Here is a 17,795-nt window from a genome sequence, read left to right as displayed (position 1 = left end):
ACTAAGGACCCCACAATCTAAGTCAGCCCCTCAAATTAATGCAGGCCCTCAATCTAAAACAGCCTCTCAAACTGAGGCAGTCCCTGAATCTAATGCAGCTCCTGAATCGAAGGCAGCTCCTCAAACTAAGTCAGGCCCTCAAACTCAGGCAACCCCTTAAATTAATGCAGCCTCTCAAACTGAGGCAGACCCTCAAACTAATGCAGCACCTCAAACTAAGGCAGCCCCTCAAACTAAAGCAGCCCCTCAAACTAATGCAGCCCCTCAAACTAAGGCAGACCCTCAAACTCAGGCAGACCCTCAATCAAAGGCAGACACTCAATCAAAGGCAGCCCCTCAAATTAAGGCAGACCGTCAAACTAAGGCAGACCCGAAATCTAATCCAGCTCCTCAAACTAAAGCAGCCCCTGAAAATAATGAAGCCCCTCAAACTAATGCAGCCCCTCAAACTAATGCAGCCCCATAAACTGATGCAGCCCCTCAAACTAATGCTTCCCCTCAAACTAATGCAGAAGCTCAAACTAAGGCAGCCTCAAACTAATACAGACTCTCAAACTAATGGAGACCCTCTAACTAAGGCTGACCCTCTAACTTATGAAGCCCCTCTGACTAATGCATCTCCTCAAACTAATCTATCCCCTCGTAGTAAGGCAGCCCCTCATACTAAGGCAGAACCTCATAGTAAGGCAGCCCCTCAAACAAAGGCAGCCCATCAAACTAAGGCAGACCCTCAAACTAATGCAGCCCCTCAAACTAAGGCACCCTCTCAAACCTCTGCAGCACCCCAAATTAAGGCAGCCCCGCAATCTAAGGCAGCCCCTCAATCTAAGGCAGCCCCTTAATCTAAGACAATCCCTCAATCTAAGGCAGCACCTCAAACCAAGGAAGACCCTCATTCTAAGTCAGCCCCTCTATCTAAGGCAGCCCCTCAAGCAAAGGCATCCTCTCAACCTAAGGCAGCCCCTCAAACTTATGCAGCCCCTCAAACTAAGGCACCCTCTCAAACCTCTGCAGCACCTCAAATTAAGGCAGCCCCGCAATCTAAGGCAGCCCCTCAATCTAAGACAGCACCTCAAACCAAGGAAGACCATCATTCTAAGTCAGCCCCTCAAACTAATGCAGCCCCTCAAACCTCTGCAGCCCCTCAAACCTCCGCAGCCCCTCAATCGAAGACAGCCCCTCAATCGGAGACAGACCCTCAATCAAAGGCAGACTCTCAATCAAAGGCAGACCCTCAGTCTAAGGCAGCACCTCCAACCAGGGAAGACCCTCAATCTAAGGCAGCCCCTCAAACTAATGCTGACCTTCAAACTAATGCAGCCCCTCAAACTTATGCAGACCTTCAAACTAGTGCAGCCCCTCAATTAAGGCAGACCCTCAAACTAATGCAGCCTCTTAAACTAAGGCAGGCTCTGAATCGAATACAGCCCCTCAAACTAATGCAGCCCCTCAATCTCAGGCAGCACCTCTTACTAAGTTAGAGGCTCAAAGTAATGCAGACACTCAAACTCATGCAGTACCTCAAACTGATGCAGCCCTTCAAACAAAGGCAGACCCTCAAACTAAAGCAGCCCCTCAAACTAATGCAGTCCCTCAATCGAAGGCAGGCCCTCAGACAAAAGCAGACCCTCATACCAAAGCAGACCCTCAAACTAATGCGGACCCTCAAACTAATGCAGACCCTCAAACTACTGCAGACACTCAAACTAATGAAATATCTCAAACTAACGCAGAACCTCAAACTAAGGCAGACCCTTGAACTGAGGCAGCCCCGCAATCGAAGGCGGCCCCTCAATCTAATGCAGCCCGTCAAACTAATGCAGCGCCTCAAACTAATGCAGACCCTCAACTAAGGCAGCCTCTCAAACTAATGCAGACACTCAAACTAAGGCTGACCCTCAAACCTATGCAGCCCCTCAAATTAAAGCATCCCCTCAAATAAATAACTTCAGTCAAACTAATGACTTCACTCAAACTAATGCAGCTCCTCAAAGTAATGCAGCCCCCCCACACTAATGCAGCCCCTCATGCAAAGGCAGCCCTTCAAAATAATGCAAAATAATGCATCCCCTCAAACGAAGGCAACCCCTCAAACTAAGGCACCCCTCAAACTAATGCAGCCCCTCAAACGTATGCAGCGCCTAAACTTATGCAGCCCCTCAAACGAAGGCAGCCTCTCAAACTAATGCAGACCCTTAATCTAATGCAGCTCCTCAAATTAAAGCAGCCCCTCAAATTAATGCAGCCTCTCAAATAAATAACTTCAGTCAAACTAATGACTTCACTCAAACTAATGCAGCTCCTCGCAGTAATGCAGCCCCTCAAACTAATGCAGCCCCTGAAATAAATACCTTCAGTCAAACTAATGACTTCACTCAAACTAATGCAGCCCCTCAAACTAATGCAGCCCCTCAAATAAATAACTTCATTCAAACTACTGACTTCACTCACATTAATGCAGCCCCTCAAACTAATGCAACCCCTCGATATAATGCAGATCTGCAAACTAAGACAGCCCCTCTAACTAAGGCAGACTCTCAAACTAATTCAGGGCCTCAAACTAAGGCATCCCCTAAAACAAAGGCAACCCCTCAAACTAATGCAGCCCCTCAACCGAATGCAGTACCTCAAACTAAGGCAGCCCCTCAAACTAAGGCAGCCCCTCAAACTAATGCAGCCCTTCAAAATAATGCATCCCCTCAAACGAAGGCAGCCCCTCAAACTGAGGCACCCCTTCAAACTTAGGCAGCCTCTCAAACTTATGTAGCCCCTCAAACTAAGGCACCCCTCAAACTAATGCAGCCCCTCAAACGTATGCAGCGCCTAACCTTATGCAGTCCCTCAAACGAAGGCAGCCTCTCAAGCTAATGCAGACCCTTAATCTAGTGCAGCTCCTCAAATTAAAGCAGCCCCTCAAATTAATGCTGCCTCTCAAATATATAACTTCAGTCAAACTAATGACTTCACTCAAACTAATGCAGCTCCTCAAAATAATGCAGCCCCTCAATCGAATGCATCCCCTCAAACTAATGCATCCCCTCAAACTAAAGCAGCGCCTGAAGCTAAAGCAGCGCCTCAAACTAAGCCAGCCCCTCATACTCAGGCAGCCCCACAAACTAAGGCAGAGCCTCAAACTAAGGCAGCCACGGAAACTAATGCAGACCCTCAATCTAAGACAGCTTCTCAAACCTATGCAGCCCCTAAACGTATAAAGCCCCACAATTTATGCAGCCCCTCAAACGAAGGCAGCCTCTCAAACTAATGCAGACCCTTAATCTAATGCAGCCTCTCAAATAAATTACTTCAGTCAAACTAATGACTTCACTCAAACTAATGCAGCTCCTCAAAGTAATGCAGCCCCTCAAATTAATGCAGCCCCTCAAATAAATAACTTCATTCAAACTACTGACTTCACTCAAATTGATGCAGCCCCTCAAACTAATGCAACCCATCGAAATAATGCAGATCCGAGAAACGAAGGCAACCCCTCAAACTAATTCAGGGCCTCAAACTAAGGCAGCCCCTTCTGAGCTCATGTCCTCCCTCCGTCTGAGCTCCTGTCCCGCCTCCACCTGAGCTCCTGTCCCCGTCCCCCTGAGCTTCTGCCCCCTTACCCTGAGCTCCTGCAAACTCCCCCTGAGCTCCTGAACCCCTCACCCCACCTCCTGTCCCCCTGACACTGAGCTCCTGTCCGCCTCCACCTGAGCTCCTGTCCCCCACCCCTGAGCTCCTGCCCCCTCTCCCACGAGCTCCTGTCGCCTCTCCCCTGAGCTCTTATACCCCTCCACCCGAGATTCTTCCCCCTACCCCGAACTTCTGTCCCCCTGAGCACATGACCCCTCTCCCCTTGTTCCTGTCCCCTCCGCTGTGCTCTTCCTTCCTGATCTCCTCTTCCCCCTCCCCTGAGCTCCTGTCCCCCTCCCCCTGAGCTCCCGTCCCCCCTTCATCTGAGATCCTGTTCCGCCTCCCTCAGACCTCCTGTCCCCGTCCCCCTGAACTCCTTCCACCTCCTCCTGAGCTCCTGTCCCACTCCTCCTGATCTCTTGTCCCCCCTCCGTCTGAGCTCCTGTCCCGCCTCCCCCTGACCTCCTGTCCCCATCCCCTTGAACTCCTCAGCTCCTGTCTCCCTCCTCCTGAGCTCTTGACCCCCCTCCGTCTGAACTCCTGTCTCGCCTCCCCCTGACTCTTAGACCCCTCACCCTGAGCTCCTGGCCCCCGGACCCTGAGCTCCTGTCCTCCCTCCGTCTGAGCTCCTGTCCCGCCTCCCTCTGAACTCCTGTCCCCGTCCCCCTGAGCACCTGTCCCCATCCCCCTGAGCTCCTGTCCCTCCCCCTGAGCTCCTGTCACCCTCCCCTGAGCTCTTGTCCCCCTTCCATGAGATCCTACCCGCCTCCCCTGAACTCCTGTCCCCCTCCCCTGAGCTCCTCTCTCCCACACCTCAGCTCCTTTCCCCTCCGCATTAGCGCTTGGCCCCTCTCCCTGAGCACTTGTCCCCATCTCCCCGAGCTTGTTTGCACCTCTCCTGAGCTCCTGTGCCCCTCTCATTGAGCGCCTGTCCACCTCCCCTGAGCTCCTGTCCCCCCTCCATCTGAGCTCCTGTCCCGCCTCCCTCTGAACTCCTGACCCCGTCCTCCTGAGCGCCTGTCCCCATCCCCCTGAGCTCCTGTCCCTCACCCTGAGCTCCTGCCCCCCTCCCCTGAGCTCTTGCCCCCTCCCATGAGATCCTACCCGCCTCCCCTGAACTCCTGTCCCCCTCCCCTGAGCTCCTCTCTCCCACAACTCAGCTCCTTTCCCCTCCGCATTAGCGCTTGGCCCCTCTCCCTGAGCACTTGTCCCCGTCCCTCCCAGCTCGTTTGCACCTCTCCTGAGCTCCTGTGCCCCTCTCATTGAGCGCCTGTCCACCTCCCCTAAGCTCCTATCCCCTTCCCCCTGAGCTCCTGCCCCCTCCCCTGAGCACTTTTCAGCCCTCCCCTGAGCTCCTGCCCCCCCAGCTCCTGTCCCCCTCTCCTGATCTCTTGTCCTCCCTCTCCTGAGCTCCTGTCCCACTGAGCTCCCGTCCCCCTCCCCTGACCACCTCCCCCTTCCCCCTCAGCTCCTGTCCCCCTCCCCTGATCTCTTGTCCCCCTCTCCAGAGCTCCTGTCCCACTGAGCTCCTGCCCCCCCTCCCCTCAGCACCTCTCCCCTTCCCGCTGAGCTCCTGCACCCCTCCACTAAGCTCCTGTCTCCCTCCCCTGAGCTCGTGCCACCCTTACCCAGAGCCCTTATTCCCCTCCCCGCGAGCTCCGGTCTCCCTCACCCTGAGCTCTTTTGCCCCTTTCCTGAGCTACTGTCCTCCCTTCCCTGATCCCCTGTCTCCTCTCCCTGAACCCGGTCTCCTCGAGTTTCTGTCTCCCTCAACCTGAACGCTTGTTCCCCTCCCCTGAGCTCCTGTCCCCGGCCCCACGAGCTACTGCCCCCACACCCGAGCACCTGGCCCCCTCACCCTGAGCTCCTGTTCTCCTCCCCCTGAGCTCCTATCCCAATCCACTGAGCTCCTGTCGCCCCTCCTCCTGAGCTCCTGCCCCCTCCCCCTGAGCTCCTGGCTCCCTCCTCCTGAGCTCCTGTTCACCTCACCCTGAGCGCTTTAACCCCCCCCCATGAGCTCCTGTCCACATCCACCTGAGCTCCTGTCCCCCTCACCTGAGCCACTGTCCCCTCCCCCTGAGCCCTGTCGCCCCGACCTCCCGTCCCCCGAAACCAGAGCTCCCGTGAGCTCCTGTCCCCATTCGCTCGAGCTCCTGTCCTCCCCTGAGCTCCTGTCTCCCCAACCCTGAGCTCCTATCCCATCCTCATGAGCTCCTGGCCCCTCCCATGAGCTCCTGTCCCCCTCCACCTGCTCTTCTGTCCCCCTCCCCTGAGCTCCTGTTCCCCTCCCCTGAGCTTCTGTCCTTCCAGACGAACTCTTGTCCCCCTCCCCCCGAGATCCTGTCCCCCCTACCCTGAGCTCTTCTCTCCCACCATTGAGCTCCTGTGCCCCTCCCCCTGAGCGCCTGTCCACCTCCCCTGAGCTCTTGTGCCCCATCCGCTGAGCTACTCTCCCCCAACCCCTGGAGCTCTTGTCCCCTCCCTGAGCACCTATCCCCTTACCCTGAGCTCCTGTCCGCCTCCCCTGATCTCTTGTCCCCCCTCTCCTGAGCTCCTGTCCCACTGAGATCCTGTCCCCCTGACCTGAGTGCCTCTCCCCTTCCCGCTGAGCTCCTGTCTCCCTTCCCTGATCACTTGTCCCCCCTCTCCTGAGCTCCTGTCCCACTGAGCTCCTGTCCCCCTGCCCTGAGCGCCTCTCCCCTTCCCGCTGAGCTCCTGTCTCCCTCCACTGAGCTCCTGCTCCCTCTCCTGAGCTCGTGCCACCCTTGCCCAGAGCTCTTATTCCTCTCCCCCAGAGCTCCTGTCCAAGTCTGCCTGAGCTCCTGTCCCCCTCCCCTGAGCCCATGTCCCCTCCTCCTGAGCCCTGTCACCCCGAGCCACTGTCTCCCTCAACCTGATCCCCTGCCCCTGAGCTGTTGTCCCCCTCCCCCGAGATACCGTCCCCCCTCCCCATAGCTCCTGTCCCCTACCCTAAGCCCCTGTCCCCTCCTCCTGAGCCCTGTCGCCCCGAGCCACAGTCTCCCTCAACCTGATCCGCTGCCCCTGTGCTGTTGCCCCCTCCCCCGAGCTACTGTCCCCCCTCCCCTGAGCTCCTGTCACACACTCCTGAGCTCCTGTCCTCTCTCCCCTGAGCTCCTGTCGCCTCTCCTTTGAGCTTTTGTCCCCCTCCCCACGAGAACCTGTCCCCCTCCCCTGAGCTCCTGACCCCCCCTTAGCACTTGACCCCTCTCCCCGTGTTCCTGTCCCCTCCCCTGAGCTCTTCCCCCGATCTTCTCTTCCCCCTCCCCTGAGCTCCTGTCCCCTTCACCTGAGCTCCTGTCCACCTCCTCCTGAGCTCTTGTCCCCCTCTATCTGAGCTACTGAGTCCCTCACCCTGCCTCCTGTCCCCCTCACATGAGCTCCTGTCCCCCTCCACCTGAGCTCCTGCCTCCTCCCCCTGAGCTCCTCTCCCTATCCCCCTGAACTCCTGCCCCCTCACCCTGAGCTCCTGCCCCCTCCTACTGAGCTCCTGACACCCTCACACTGAGCTCCTGTCCTCCTCCACCAGAGCTCCTGCCCCCTCCCCTGAGCTCATGACCCCCTGAGCTCTTGTCCCTCTCCACCCCATGCTCCTGTCCCCCTCGCCTTAGCTCCTATCTCCCTCCCCTGAGATCCTGCCCCCTGCCCCTGAGCTGTTGTACATCTCCCCCGAGCTACTGTCCCCCTCCGCAGAGCTCATGTTCCGCATCCTTGAGCTCCTGTCCCCTCTCCCCTGAGCTCCTGTCGCCTCTCGCCTGAGCTTTTGTCCCGCTCCCCCCGAGATTATGTCCATCTCTCCTGAGCTCCTGTTTCCCCTGAACACTTGACCCCTCTCCCCGTGTTCCTGTCCCCGTCCCCCTGAGCTCCTGGCCCCCTCACCCTGAGCGCCTGCCCCCTCAACTTGATCTCCTGTCCCCTCCACATGAGCTCCTGTCCCCTCTCCATCTGAGCTCCTGTCCCGCCTCCCTCTGAACTCCTGTCCCCGTCCTCCTGGGCTCCTGTTCCCCCCCTCCCGTCTGAGCTCCTGTCCCGCCTCCCCCTTAGCTCCTGTCCCCGTACCCCTGAGCTCCTGCCGCTTCCCCGTCAGCTTCTGTCCTTCCCCTACTGAGCTCCTGACCCTCACCCTGCCACCTGTCCCCCTCCACATGAGCTCCTGCCCCCTCCACCTGAGCTCCTGTCCCCCACCCCTGAGCACCTGCACCCTCTCCCCTGAGATCCTGCCCCTCCCCCTGAGCTCCTGACCCCTCCTCCTGAGCACCTGTCCCCCCATCTGAGCTCCAGTCCCGCCTCACCCTGGGCTCCTGTCCCCGTACCCCTGAGCTCCTGTCCTCCGGCCCAGGAGTTCCTACCCCCTCCATTGAGCTCTTGACCACCACCCCCGAGATCCTGTCCCCCTCCCCTGAGCTCCTGTCCCACTTGCTCTGAGCCCATATCACCCTCCCTCCGAGCACCTCTCCCCACCCCCGAGCTCCTGTCCCACCTCTCTGAGCTCCTGCCCTCCTTGCCATGAGCTCCTGTCCCCCTCCCCTGAGCTCCTGTCCCACGAGCTCCTGTCCCACTCCCCTGACCTCCTGCCCCCTTGCCCAGAGCTCTGTCCCCCTCCCGCAAGGTTCTCTCCACCTCCCCTGAGCTCCTGCCCCCCTCCTGTACCCTCCCCTGAGCTCCTGTTCCCCCCGAGCTCTTGTTCCCCTCCACTGAGCTCTTGTCCTCCACCCCCGAGATCGTGTCCCCCTCCCCTGACTTCCTATCCCCTCCCCTGAGCTGCTGTCCTTCTCCCCCGAGATCCTGCCCCCTCCCCTGAGCTCATGTCCCACTTGCCCTGAGCCCTTATCCCCCTCCTTCCCAGCTCCACTTCCCAACCCCCGAGCTCCTGTCCCACTCCTCTGAGCTCCTGTCCCACTTGCACTGAGCTCTTGACCCCCCTCCCCTGAGCTCCTGTCCCATTGAGCTCCTGTTCCCCTACCCTGAGCTCCTGCCCCCCTTGCCCAGAGCTTTGACCCCCACCCCCGAGCTCCTCTCCACCTGCATTGAACTCCTGTCCCCGTCCTGTCGAACTCCTGTATCCCTCCCCCGAGCTCCTGTCCCACCCCACCTAGCTCCTGACCCCCCTAAGCTCTTGTACTCCTCCCCCCGTGCGCTTGTCCCCTCCGCTGAGCTCTTCCCCCCTGAGCTCCTGTCCCCCCTCCACTGAGCTCTTGTCCCCCTCCCCCTGATCTCTTGTCCCCCACCCCATGAACTCTTGTCCCCCACACCTGAGCTCCTGCCCCCTCCCCTGTGCTCCTGTCCCCCTCCCTTGAACTCCTGTCCCCCTCCCCCGAGCTCCTGTCCCTTCCCCCTGAGCTCCTGTCCCTCTCCACTGAGCTCTTGCCCCCTCCCCAGAACTGCTGTCCCCTTCCCCCCGAGCTCATGTCCCCTTCCACCCGAGCCCCTTTCCCCCAAGCTCCTGTCCCCTTCCCTCTGAGCTGCTGTGCCCTCCCCTCGAGCCCCTGTCTGCCTGAGCCCCTATCCCCCTTCCCCCGATCGCCTGTCCCCTCCCCGCCTGTCCCGTTGAGCTCCTGTCGCCCTCTCCCGAACTACTTTCCCTCTTCCACCAAACTCCTGACCCCTTCACCCAAGCGAAAGAGGGAAACTGCCTGATTGAGACAGACAGAGTAGGAGAGCAAGCGATGAACAGTGGGCGAATAAGTTAATAGAGGAATAGAGGGTGGCGTGACAGTAGGAGAGACAGAGCATGAGCGATTGAAAGAGAGAGAGAAGGGGCATGAGAGAGAGAATCAAAAATAGGAAGAGAGAGCAGGCGATGGGAATGAGAGAGAAAGAGAGAGAGTCAAAATCAGAGCGAGTGTAATGAATGTCACACTGACAGAGCATGAGAGAGCGAGAGTTTGAGGGACAGAGAGAGACTGAAGGAATGAGACAAAGTGGAAAAGTGAGAGGGACTGAAAGTCCGATAGACAAAGCATGAGAAAGAGAGAGAATGATGGGAATGTGAGAGGAAGAGAGAGAGAGACAATTGGAATGTGGGAGAATGCGTACCGAAAGTTACACTGGCAGAGCACGAGAGAACGAGAGGCAGAGTGAGAGAGAGAGAGAGAAAGAGCGAGACATTCAGAGATTGAGACAGACAGGGAATGAGAGCGAGTGGGAATGAGAGAGAGGATGAGAGACAGAGAGAAAGAGCGGAATGGGAGAGCAAAAGAGGCAGAACTAAAATGCAACAGACAGAGCATGAAACAGAGACAGACAGACAGATAGGGCCGCAGGGGGGAGAGACTGAGAGAGAGAGAATGAGCGTCATACTGACCGAGCATGTGTGTGTGTCAGACCGAGATAGAGAGAGAAAGAGAGAGAGAGAGGGAGAGGGAGAGAGAGACAGAGAGAGAGAGGGGGAGAGAGAGACAGAGAGAGAGAGAGAGGGAGAGAGAGAGACAGACAGACAGAGAGAGAGAGATAGAGACAGAGAGAACGGTACAGACAGACAGGGAAACTGAGAGAGAGAAAACGAGAGGGTGAATGAGTGATGCAGGCAGCGCACGAAAGAGAGAGACAGACAGTGAATGAAAAACAGTCAGCCCGACAAACAGGGATGAGAGAGTGACATAGAGACCCGGAATAATACTCTGGGGCATGAAATCTATACCCACAATGGCACCTGATGATATTTAATTTCAATTCATTAATTAATATTAACCTGGAATTGGAAGATCGCCTCAGCAATGAACCTCTCATTGATTGTTATAAAATTCCATCTGGTTCACTAATGCCCTTTAGAAAAGGAAATCTGCTGGTCTGCCCTAGGAATGTTTCAGCGGGATAGACAGAGCATGCAAGAGAGAGACTCTGTGACAGGGAATAAAGGTGGTGTGAATGAGAGCATGATTGACAGAGAAAATGTGCGAGATGGAGAGATGGAATGAGCAGAAGGGAGAAGGGAAAGACAGTCCGACAGAGCATGAGAAAGTGATGGAATGAGCAAAGAGGAGAGAGGGAAGGAAAGAGAAACAGGCAGTGAATGAAAGAGATAGACAACGATTGAGAGTAGAACAGGCAGTACGAGAGAGAGAATGAGAGGGACTGAGACCCGAACAATCAGACATACAAAGAGAGATCTGGAGCTGTTTTAGTTCAATGTGAGGGTTTGAGCTGTGTGTAGAATTGACCTGTGTCACTGGTTCATTTCCCAGTCCCAGGTGGAGCCTATGAGCGGGATCAGATATTTGCAAACTGCAGTAATGTTGCCGACAAGGACTTGGAGTTAAAGATTTTTAATCAGTAAAACAGGTCACCTCGTCAAATCAGTTCTATCCTGGATTAACCTGTCAATGGACAGGGAACAAAGGGAGCAGATTGAGAGACATCTCAAAGTGTTACAGACTCAGTGGGTGAAGCAAACTGCTGATCTGGGGTGTTTCTGGGTGGGAGGGGACTCAGTCCCAATTACAAACCCTCCTCCCTCACGCTCTCCAGGGGAAGGGATATCTCTCCGCCTGTTGTGTGTGGGTTGTGTGCTCTCAGTGTCTCTTTGTCTCCACCTTTATCAATTAAATTCTTTCACTTTCTCAGCGGGATTTGTTTGTGATGGGTTGTTTCTGAGAGAATATCAGAATAACTGAGAGAGGAAGGTCTTGGATCTCCGTGTACCTTTTCTTATGAATATCTTGCTTTGATTTATCCAAATTTTCTCTTCCCTCTCTTCCTGGTGACATTTCTTTTACTTTGATAACTGTAATGATAAGATGCTTAAAGGGAATGAAAGAGATTTGGGATGAAATTTTTATTGGACAGGATCTTCCTCTGCTTTGGTCAAAGACCTACACCCTGAGGCAGCAATCGATGGGACTCTGTTTGTTTGTGTCTGTTAATTATACCATTGGTGAATTTTCTCTCCCAGACTCTGGGGTTCATCGCCTCGGTTACATGTGCTCCTGTTGGATTTCGGTCCTTGAGTTTGAAAGGGGTTTAAAGCTTCAGTTAATTTAAACCTGGCCTTTCAATATGCCACAAACATGTTAATCCACGATGCAGGATAGTAAGTGTTCACCCCGACAGAGACGAGATCGAAGTCATCAATGAGAACCCATGTGAATGTTTCTTATAATTTTTGAATAATTCTTCTGTTTCCGGACAATTGAATGAAGTCAATGCACGGAGTGCGACCATTTTAAGTAATTGTACACTGCGACCATTTTTAGTGATATGCACTGCGGACATTTTAAGTGATATATATGTCAAACATTTTAATTGATATGCATTGCGTCCATTTAAAGTGATTTGCAGTGCGACCATTTTAATTGACAGGCAGCGTGACCATTTTAGGTGATATGCTGTGTGGCCATTTTAAATGATATGCAGTGTGACCATTTAAGTGATATACTGCGCGGCCACTTAAAGTGAAAGGCACTGTGTCCATTTTATGTGATATGCAGTACGGCAATATTAAGCAATATGCAGTGTGACCATGTTAATTAACATGCAATGCAACCACTTTAAGTAATAAGTACTGTGATCATTTATAGTGATATGCTGTACAAATATGTGATGCGATTTTCAGTGTGGACAATCTTAAACGATATGGAGTGCAATCCTTGTGAGTGATATGTACTGCGGCCATTTTAAGTGATATGCAGTGAAACAATTTTGAGTGATCTTTCAAGTGTTGGATAAGTGGTTTATTTTTAAAGGCTTCATCGTCAAACTGAAGAAACTTTGGACTAGTTTTTTTATTCAAAGGAGAACTGAAATAATTGGTATGGCAGCAATGTTTACTGGTTGTTACATGACTCCCAAATTATTTAAAAATGGAGCAGAAGCCCTTGCAACACGGGATGTTGTGGGCAGATAAGCGACAGGTGTCTCTTGATAGGACATGCCTGGAGCAGCAGCGGGCGCCTTAAAGGACAGCAAAACTCACAACTTTTCATTGTAGAGTCACTGCGGTTTACTTTCTGGAATGAGAAAAAGTTAGCCTGTCGCTGAAGATGTGTCAATTAAGGGGAGAAGATGACAACCCTGCTTGTTTTCTAGCAACTCTCTAAAAGACACGGAGAAGTCCACTGTGGCAATTCATGTCGTCTCCGATCTTTGAAAAAAGCCTGCCGACCTACTTCTCAATGCCACCTGAGAAGAACTGTTCTAAACGATCCCAGCGACTCATCTATGTTTACTCAGAAGTTAGTCTGTATGTCAGTATTCGAACACAATACAGCTATCTCATCTACTGTTTTCATAAGAAATGAGCAAGTATTCAATCCAAATGTTTTTGTCTGTAACAGAGATATGAATCGCAAAAAAAAATCCCTTTTTATTTTTGGGGTTAACCGGTTTATGGATGTATGTGCCTGGATGAGTGTGAGGGGCTAAGGTTAAAAAGTGGCTTTCAAATTTCAATTTGTGTGATTATGTTTTACTTCATTACTGGTTGAGACTTATTTTTAATAAACAGATAATTTTGTTGAAAGTTAAAGAAAACTGACCAGAGTGTTCTATTCTGAGGAAAATAGAGTATAAGATTGACAAAGTGGGAACATTTAAAATATATGCTGTGACCTGTGGAGAAGTGGGACTCGAGTAAACTGTTCAGTCCTCCCGCCTTTATTATAACACAGGTCAGAGGCTGATAATTCTGTGGCGAGTCACTCACCTCCTGTCACCCCAATGTCTGTCCACCATCGACAAGGCACAAATCAGGAGTGTGATGGAATACTCTCCACTTGCCTGGATGGGTGCTTCTCCAACAACACTCAAGAAGCTCGACACCATCCTGTGCAAAGCAGCACGCTTGATTGGCACCCCATCTACAAACATTCACTCCCTCCACCACCGGCGCACATTGGCAGCAGTGTGTACAATCTACAAGATGCACTGCAGTAATTCACCATGGCTCCTTAGACAGCACCTTCCAACCCGCAAGCACAACCATCTGGAAAGACAAGACAACAAGATGCAAGGACACACCACAACCAGCAAGTTCCCCTCGAAGCCACTAAGCATCCTGACTTGGAACCATATCGCCGTTCCTTCACTGTCGTTGCGTCAAAACCCTGGAACGCCATTCAAAAGAATATTGTGTCTGGACCTGCCCCACATGGAATGCAGCTTCGAACAGCACTGTTATATTAGCTGCACCAAAGGGACTGCAGCCGTCACGTTGAAAGCTCACCACCACCTTGTCAAGGGCAATTAGGGATGGGCAATAAATACCGCCCTGCTCTGTCTCCAAAGCGACAGGCCTCGCCCGTTGTCTTCCACCATAGCAACAGGCCGCCCCATCGTACTGTCAGAACAGTGACAGGCCCTGCTCCCTGTTCTGTCAACATAACGACAAGACACCTCTCCTGGCTGCTGGAAATAGTTATTTAGTGATTTAGTTTCTCTCATCAATGAATTAGTTCAACAACTGGGTAAAGGGATATTTCAGCACATTCTTCAACTGCTCTCTGAACTGAGTCTGGGTCACGGCATAAATCGCAGTGTTTGTGCAGCAACTCAGGAGCTGCAGCATAAAGCCCAATTCCTGCAGAATACGAGGTGGACGTGCAGACACAGACACCAACGTCAAATTCCACATCCGTGTCCATATGGAAAGCACCATTAACGCTGCCCACAAAAGAATGAAATTGGCCGAGATAACTAGCAGTAAAATGATGGATTTCCTTCGGCTCTCCATCTGTGCGTCTCGGCGAGTCTCCCCAGTGCTGTGAGCCCGGAGTCTCCTGCGTGCTCTGCTGCTCACAAAGATGTGTCTGACGGTGAGAGCATTGAGCAGCAGAATCACCACAAATGGGAGCCCCGGGGTTAGAATGTGATGGAGGAATTCGATTGATACCCAGACACGAGACATCTGAACATCCCCTGTTACAGAACAAAACCAGGGGAGGTTCCCCAGCCAATACCAATCTGATAACATAAAATACCAGAAGGTGTTCTTTAAACAGCTCAGCACAGTCACTGTTCCCAGAGCCACAGCAGCCGTTTTCTCGCTGCAATATTTACATTTCAGCTTCTGGCAACAAATAGCTACAAATCGATCAAAGGTGAAAGTGACGGTGAACCAGACAGAACAGTCTGTGGCTGTGTAAAGCAGGACGGCGTGGATATTACACACGGGGATGGACCGCAGGAACTGAAACTGTTTCCAATAAACAATGGGAATGTGTCTCAATATCAGGTCCAGGATAATGACCAATAGATCCGCCGCTGACATGGCCAATAGGTAGCGAGTGACACATTTGGAGAGACCGCACTTCCTCTGAGTCAGGATCCCAATCGTCAGCAAGTTAACTGTGAGGAAGGTAAATAAAGAGAGAAATTATACATCAGACTGGAGCAAAGTTACCAGTTTGATTGAGGACTTATTGAGATTTACAAATATGTCACTGCATCCAATGTTATGCTGAAATGATTGGACCTGAAATAACAAACGGGAAGGTCTGCAATACGATGGAAGACAGGAGAGATGAAATGACTAAAGGGTGGTATTGAAATTATTAAACTCAATGTAAATCATAATCCTCCCCTCCCTCATTTCCGTTTATGGTTTAAAAACTGTTCCACCTCTAATCTCTTCCAGGTCTGATCTGAAACATTAACTCTGTTTCTCTCTCCTCAGATGCTGCCTGACCTACTGAATATGTCCAACATTTTCTGTTTTTATTTCAGATTTTAAGCATCTGCAGCACTTTGCTCCTGTATTGAAAGTTAAATGTTGAATAGACTGAGAGATTCCCTCACCTCTGACAAGCAGCACAGAATTCAATTCAATTATTTTAAAACAATGATAGGGAATGAGGCCACAAAAAAAATCAATGAAACAAATAATCTCAATCGTCACTAAATTAACTATAAATAAGGGAAATTAACAGAAAATTATAGATCATGTTGGAAGTAAAATACAACAGGTTGAAGGAGTTTGGATTGACATTTATACATGGGTTACCATATTCGGTGTGTATCTAATTATTGGCGAGTGACACGGATTTCAGCTGGAGATAGGCAGCTGAATTTAATACAGCCTGTGGGGGTCCTGACGGCGGGCCGAAAATATGAGGGGAACCCTGTCTTGGCAATTCAGAACCAAGAAACAGCGCATTTCAGTGGCGTTGGGACAGTTAACTGCCTGGGCCATCGTTCACATCCCTGCTGAACAATCAGATGGCCAGCAGCTCAGTAACATTGGCAAAGCCACCGGGAGTAATGGAACTAGCAATACTACGTCAGGCCTGGATGCAGCACCATCGCTGGAGCTGTAAAACCAATGTGAGTTTGGCAAGGACACCCAGGGCCAGTCAGCTCGTAGGGGCCACTGCCGTTCAAACAATAGGCTTGAGACCAGGACCATGACAAGAGACCTGGACCCCAGCTAAGTGTACCGAGGACACCGAGGCAATTGGGAGTAGGACCACTGTCAGTACTATACTGACAGTGTACCGAGGACACCGAGGCAATTGTGAGTAGGACCACTGTCAGTACTATACCAGACCTGGGACGAGGACAATTCCTGGAGAGCCTGGACCTCGGGCGTGTGAACGAGGCTGTTGGGGCCAGTGGTCGAGTTGCCACACTGTTAGTAATGCAGCAGGACCATTGCTGGAGACCCTGGACCTCAGATAGGTGTTACGTGGTTGCTGGGGCCAATAAGTCAGTGGGTGTCATTGAAGCTAATACACCATACCGGCAAGGAAGACCTTCGCTGGAGCCCAGGACACAAGTTAAGTGTATCGAAGACACTGTGCCACTCAGCTAGTGGTGTTCACCGCCAGTAATACATCAGGCCTGGGATCAGGACCATCACTGAGGTCCCGAACACAAATTAGGCGTGGCGGGGTTGCCGTGTAAAGTTAGAGAATGGGCGGCAGTGGCAGTCCTACACGAAGCCGGAGACAGGGATTATCACTCGAGCACTGGTCCCCAGTAAGTGCGCTGAGAACTCCGGGGCCAGTTGAACAGAGTTGGGGCCACTGCCAGTGATGCACAGCGCTGGGCCCAGGGCAATTGCTGGAGCCCCTCCAATCTCCAGGTAATTGTTTTGAGGTATCGAGATCCACTCAGGGAGTGGATGCTCCTGCTGGATCGACTGCAGTTCTGGGACCTGGAAGATCGCTGGAGTCCTGGACACCAAATAAGTGTGGGGCTGTATGGGGACCGGTCAGGGAGTGTGCGACACTGCTGGTACTACACCAGATCTGGGACCAGGCTCAATGCAGGTGCCCTAGACCTCAGATAAGTGTGGCGCAACAGCCAGGGCCAGGTAGGTAGCGGCTGCACTGCTGTCTCTTCACCAGGTCTGGATACACGCCCACTGCTGGAGAGTCTGTACATCAGGTAAGTGGTTTGGGGTCACTGGGATTGGTCAGGGGGCGGGTACCATTCCAATCATGGGCCCTGGACCATTGCTGGAGTCCCAGACTCCAGATAAGTGTAGGAGATTCACTTGGCCATTCAGAGCGTGCGACCAACTGCCAGTACTATAACAGGCCTGGAACCACATGCATTGCTGGAGCCCAATGCGCAAAGTAAGCGTGATGAGGTTTTAGGACCAAGAGAAGGAGGATGAGAGGCCTCATGGCTTTTTCAGGAAAGCCGGCTTCCCTATAGTGTAGCTGGCTCTGCCAGGCCACCATGTCAATGGGGAGAGGTACAGGAAATGAAAGAAATCTCAGCCCTACAGTTGGGAGGTGAGCATGCCCAGTACAACATGATGGTGAATGAGACCTTCATTCAGAAACAGCCAGCCGTTCCCAAAGTTTTGGCCTCCATGGAGAACCAGCATGTGGCCGCTCGGAGACAAAGGGAAGTCACCGCTAGACACAGCTAATGTTTCTACACCCTCAAACCACCTCCCACCGCTAACCAACATCACACAATTAACATGTGTATAACGTGAGTAATGGCGTCACCAGGAACATGGTGGAACAGACCATCGGTGTGATGAAGCAATGCTTCCAATGCCTGAACCGCTCGAACAGAGCCCTCAGTACACACTGGAACAGGTGACCAAGTTCATGGTGTTCTGCTACACCCTTCATATCATCACCATCATGAGGACACAGGCATTGGCACCAGGAATCCGGAGGTCACCTCAGGAGGAGGAGGAGGCAGGGAGGATATTTCCTGGATCATTTAAACCTGGAGAGGCTGTCAGACAGTCCCTGATA

At 52.6% G+C, this 17,795-nt stretch overlaps 1 protein-coding gene across 1 annotated transcript; it reads right to left on the bottom strand.

Moving 5' to 3' along the window:
* Positions 1-14,026: 14,026 nt before the first annotated feature.
* LOC137362323 (probable G-protein coupled receptor 139) lies at positions 14,027-14,914 on the bottom strand (the record flags this gene model as incomplete). The annotated part of the gene is made up of 1 exon (XM_068026735.1): positions 14,027-14,914. A coding segment is annotated over one exon (888 nt), but the record flags the coding sequence as incomplete, so codon positions are not given.
* Between the last annotated feature and the right edge of the window lie 2,881 nt (positions 14,915-17,795).

The sequence above is a fragment of the Heterodontus francisci genome, unplaced genomic scaffold, assembly GCF_036365525.1.
Source record: "Heterodontus francisci isolate sHetFra1 unplaced genomic scaffold, sHetFra1.hap1 HAP1_SCAFFOLD_70_2, whole genome shotgun sequence".
NCBI lineage: Eukaryota > Metazoa > Chordata > Chondrichthyes > Heterodontiformes > Heterodontidae > Heterodontus > Heterodontus francisci.
The sequence above is the reverse complement of the archived record's forward strand: the minus strand, read 5'-3'. Positions and strand labels throughout refer to the sequence as shown.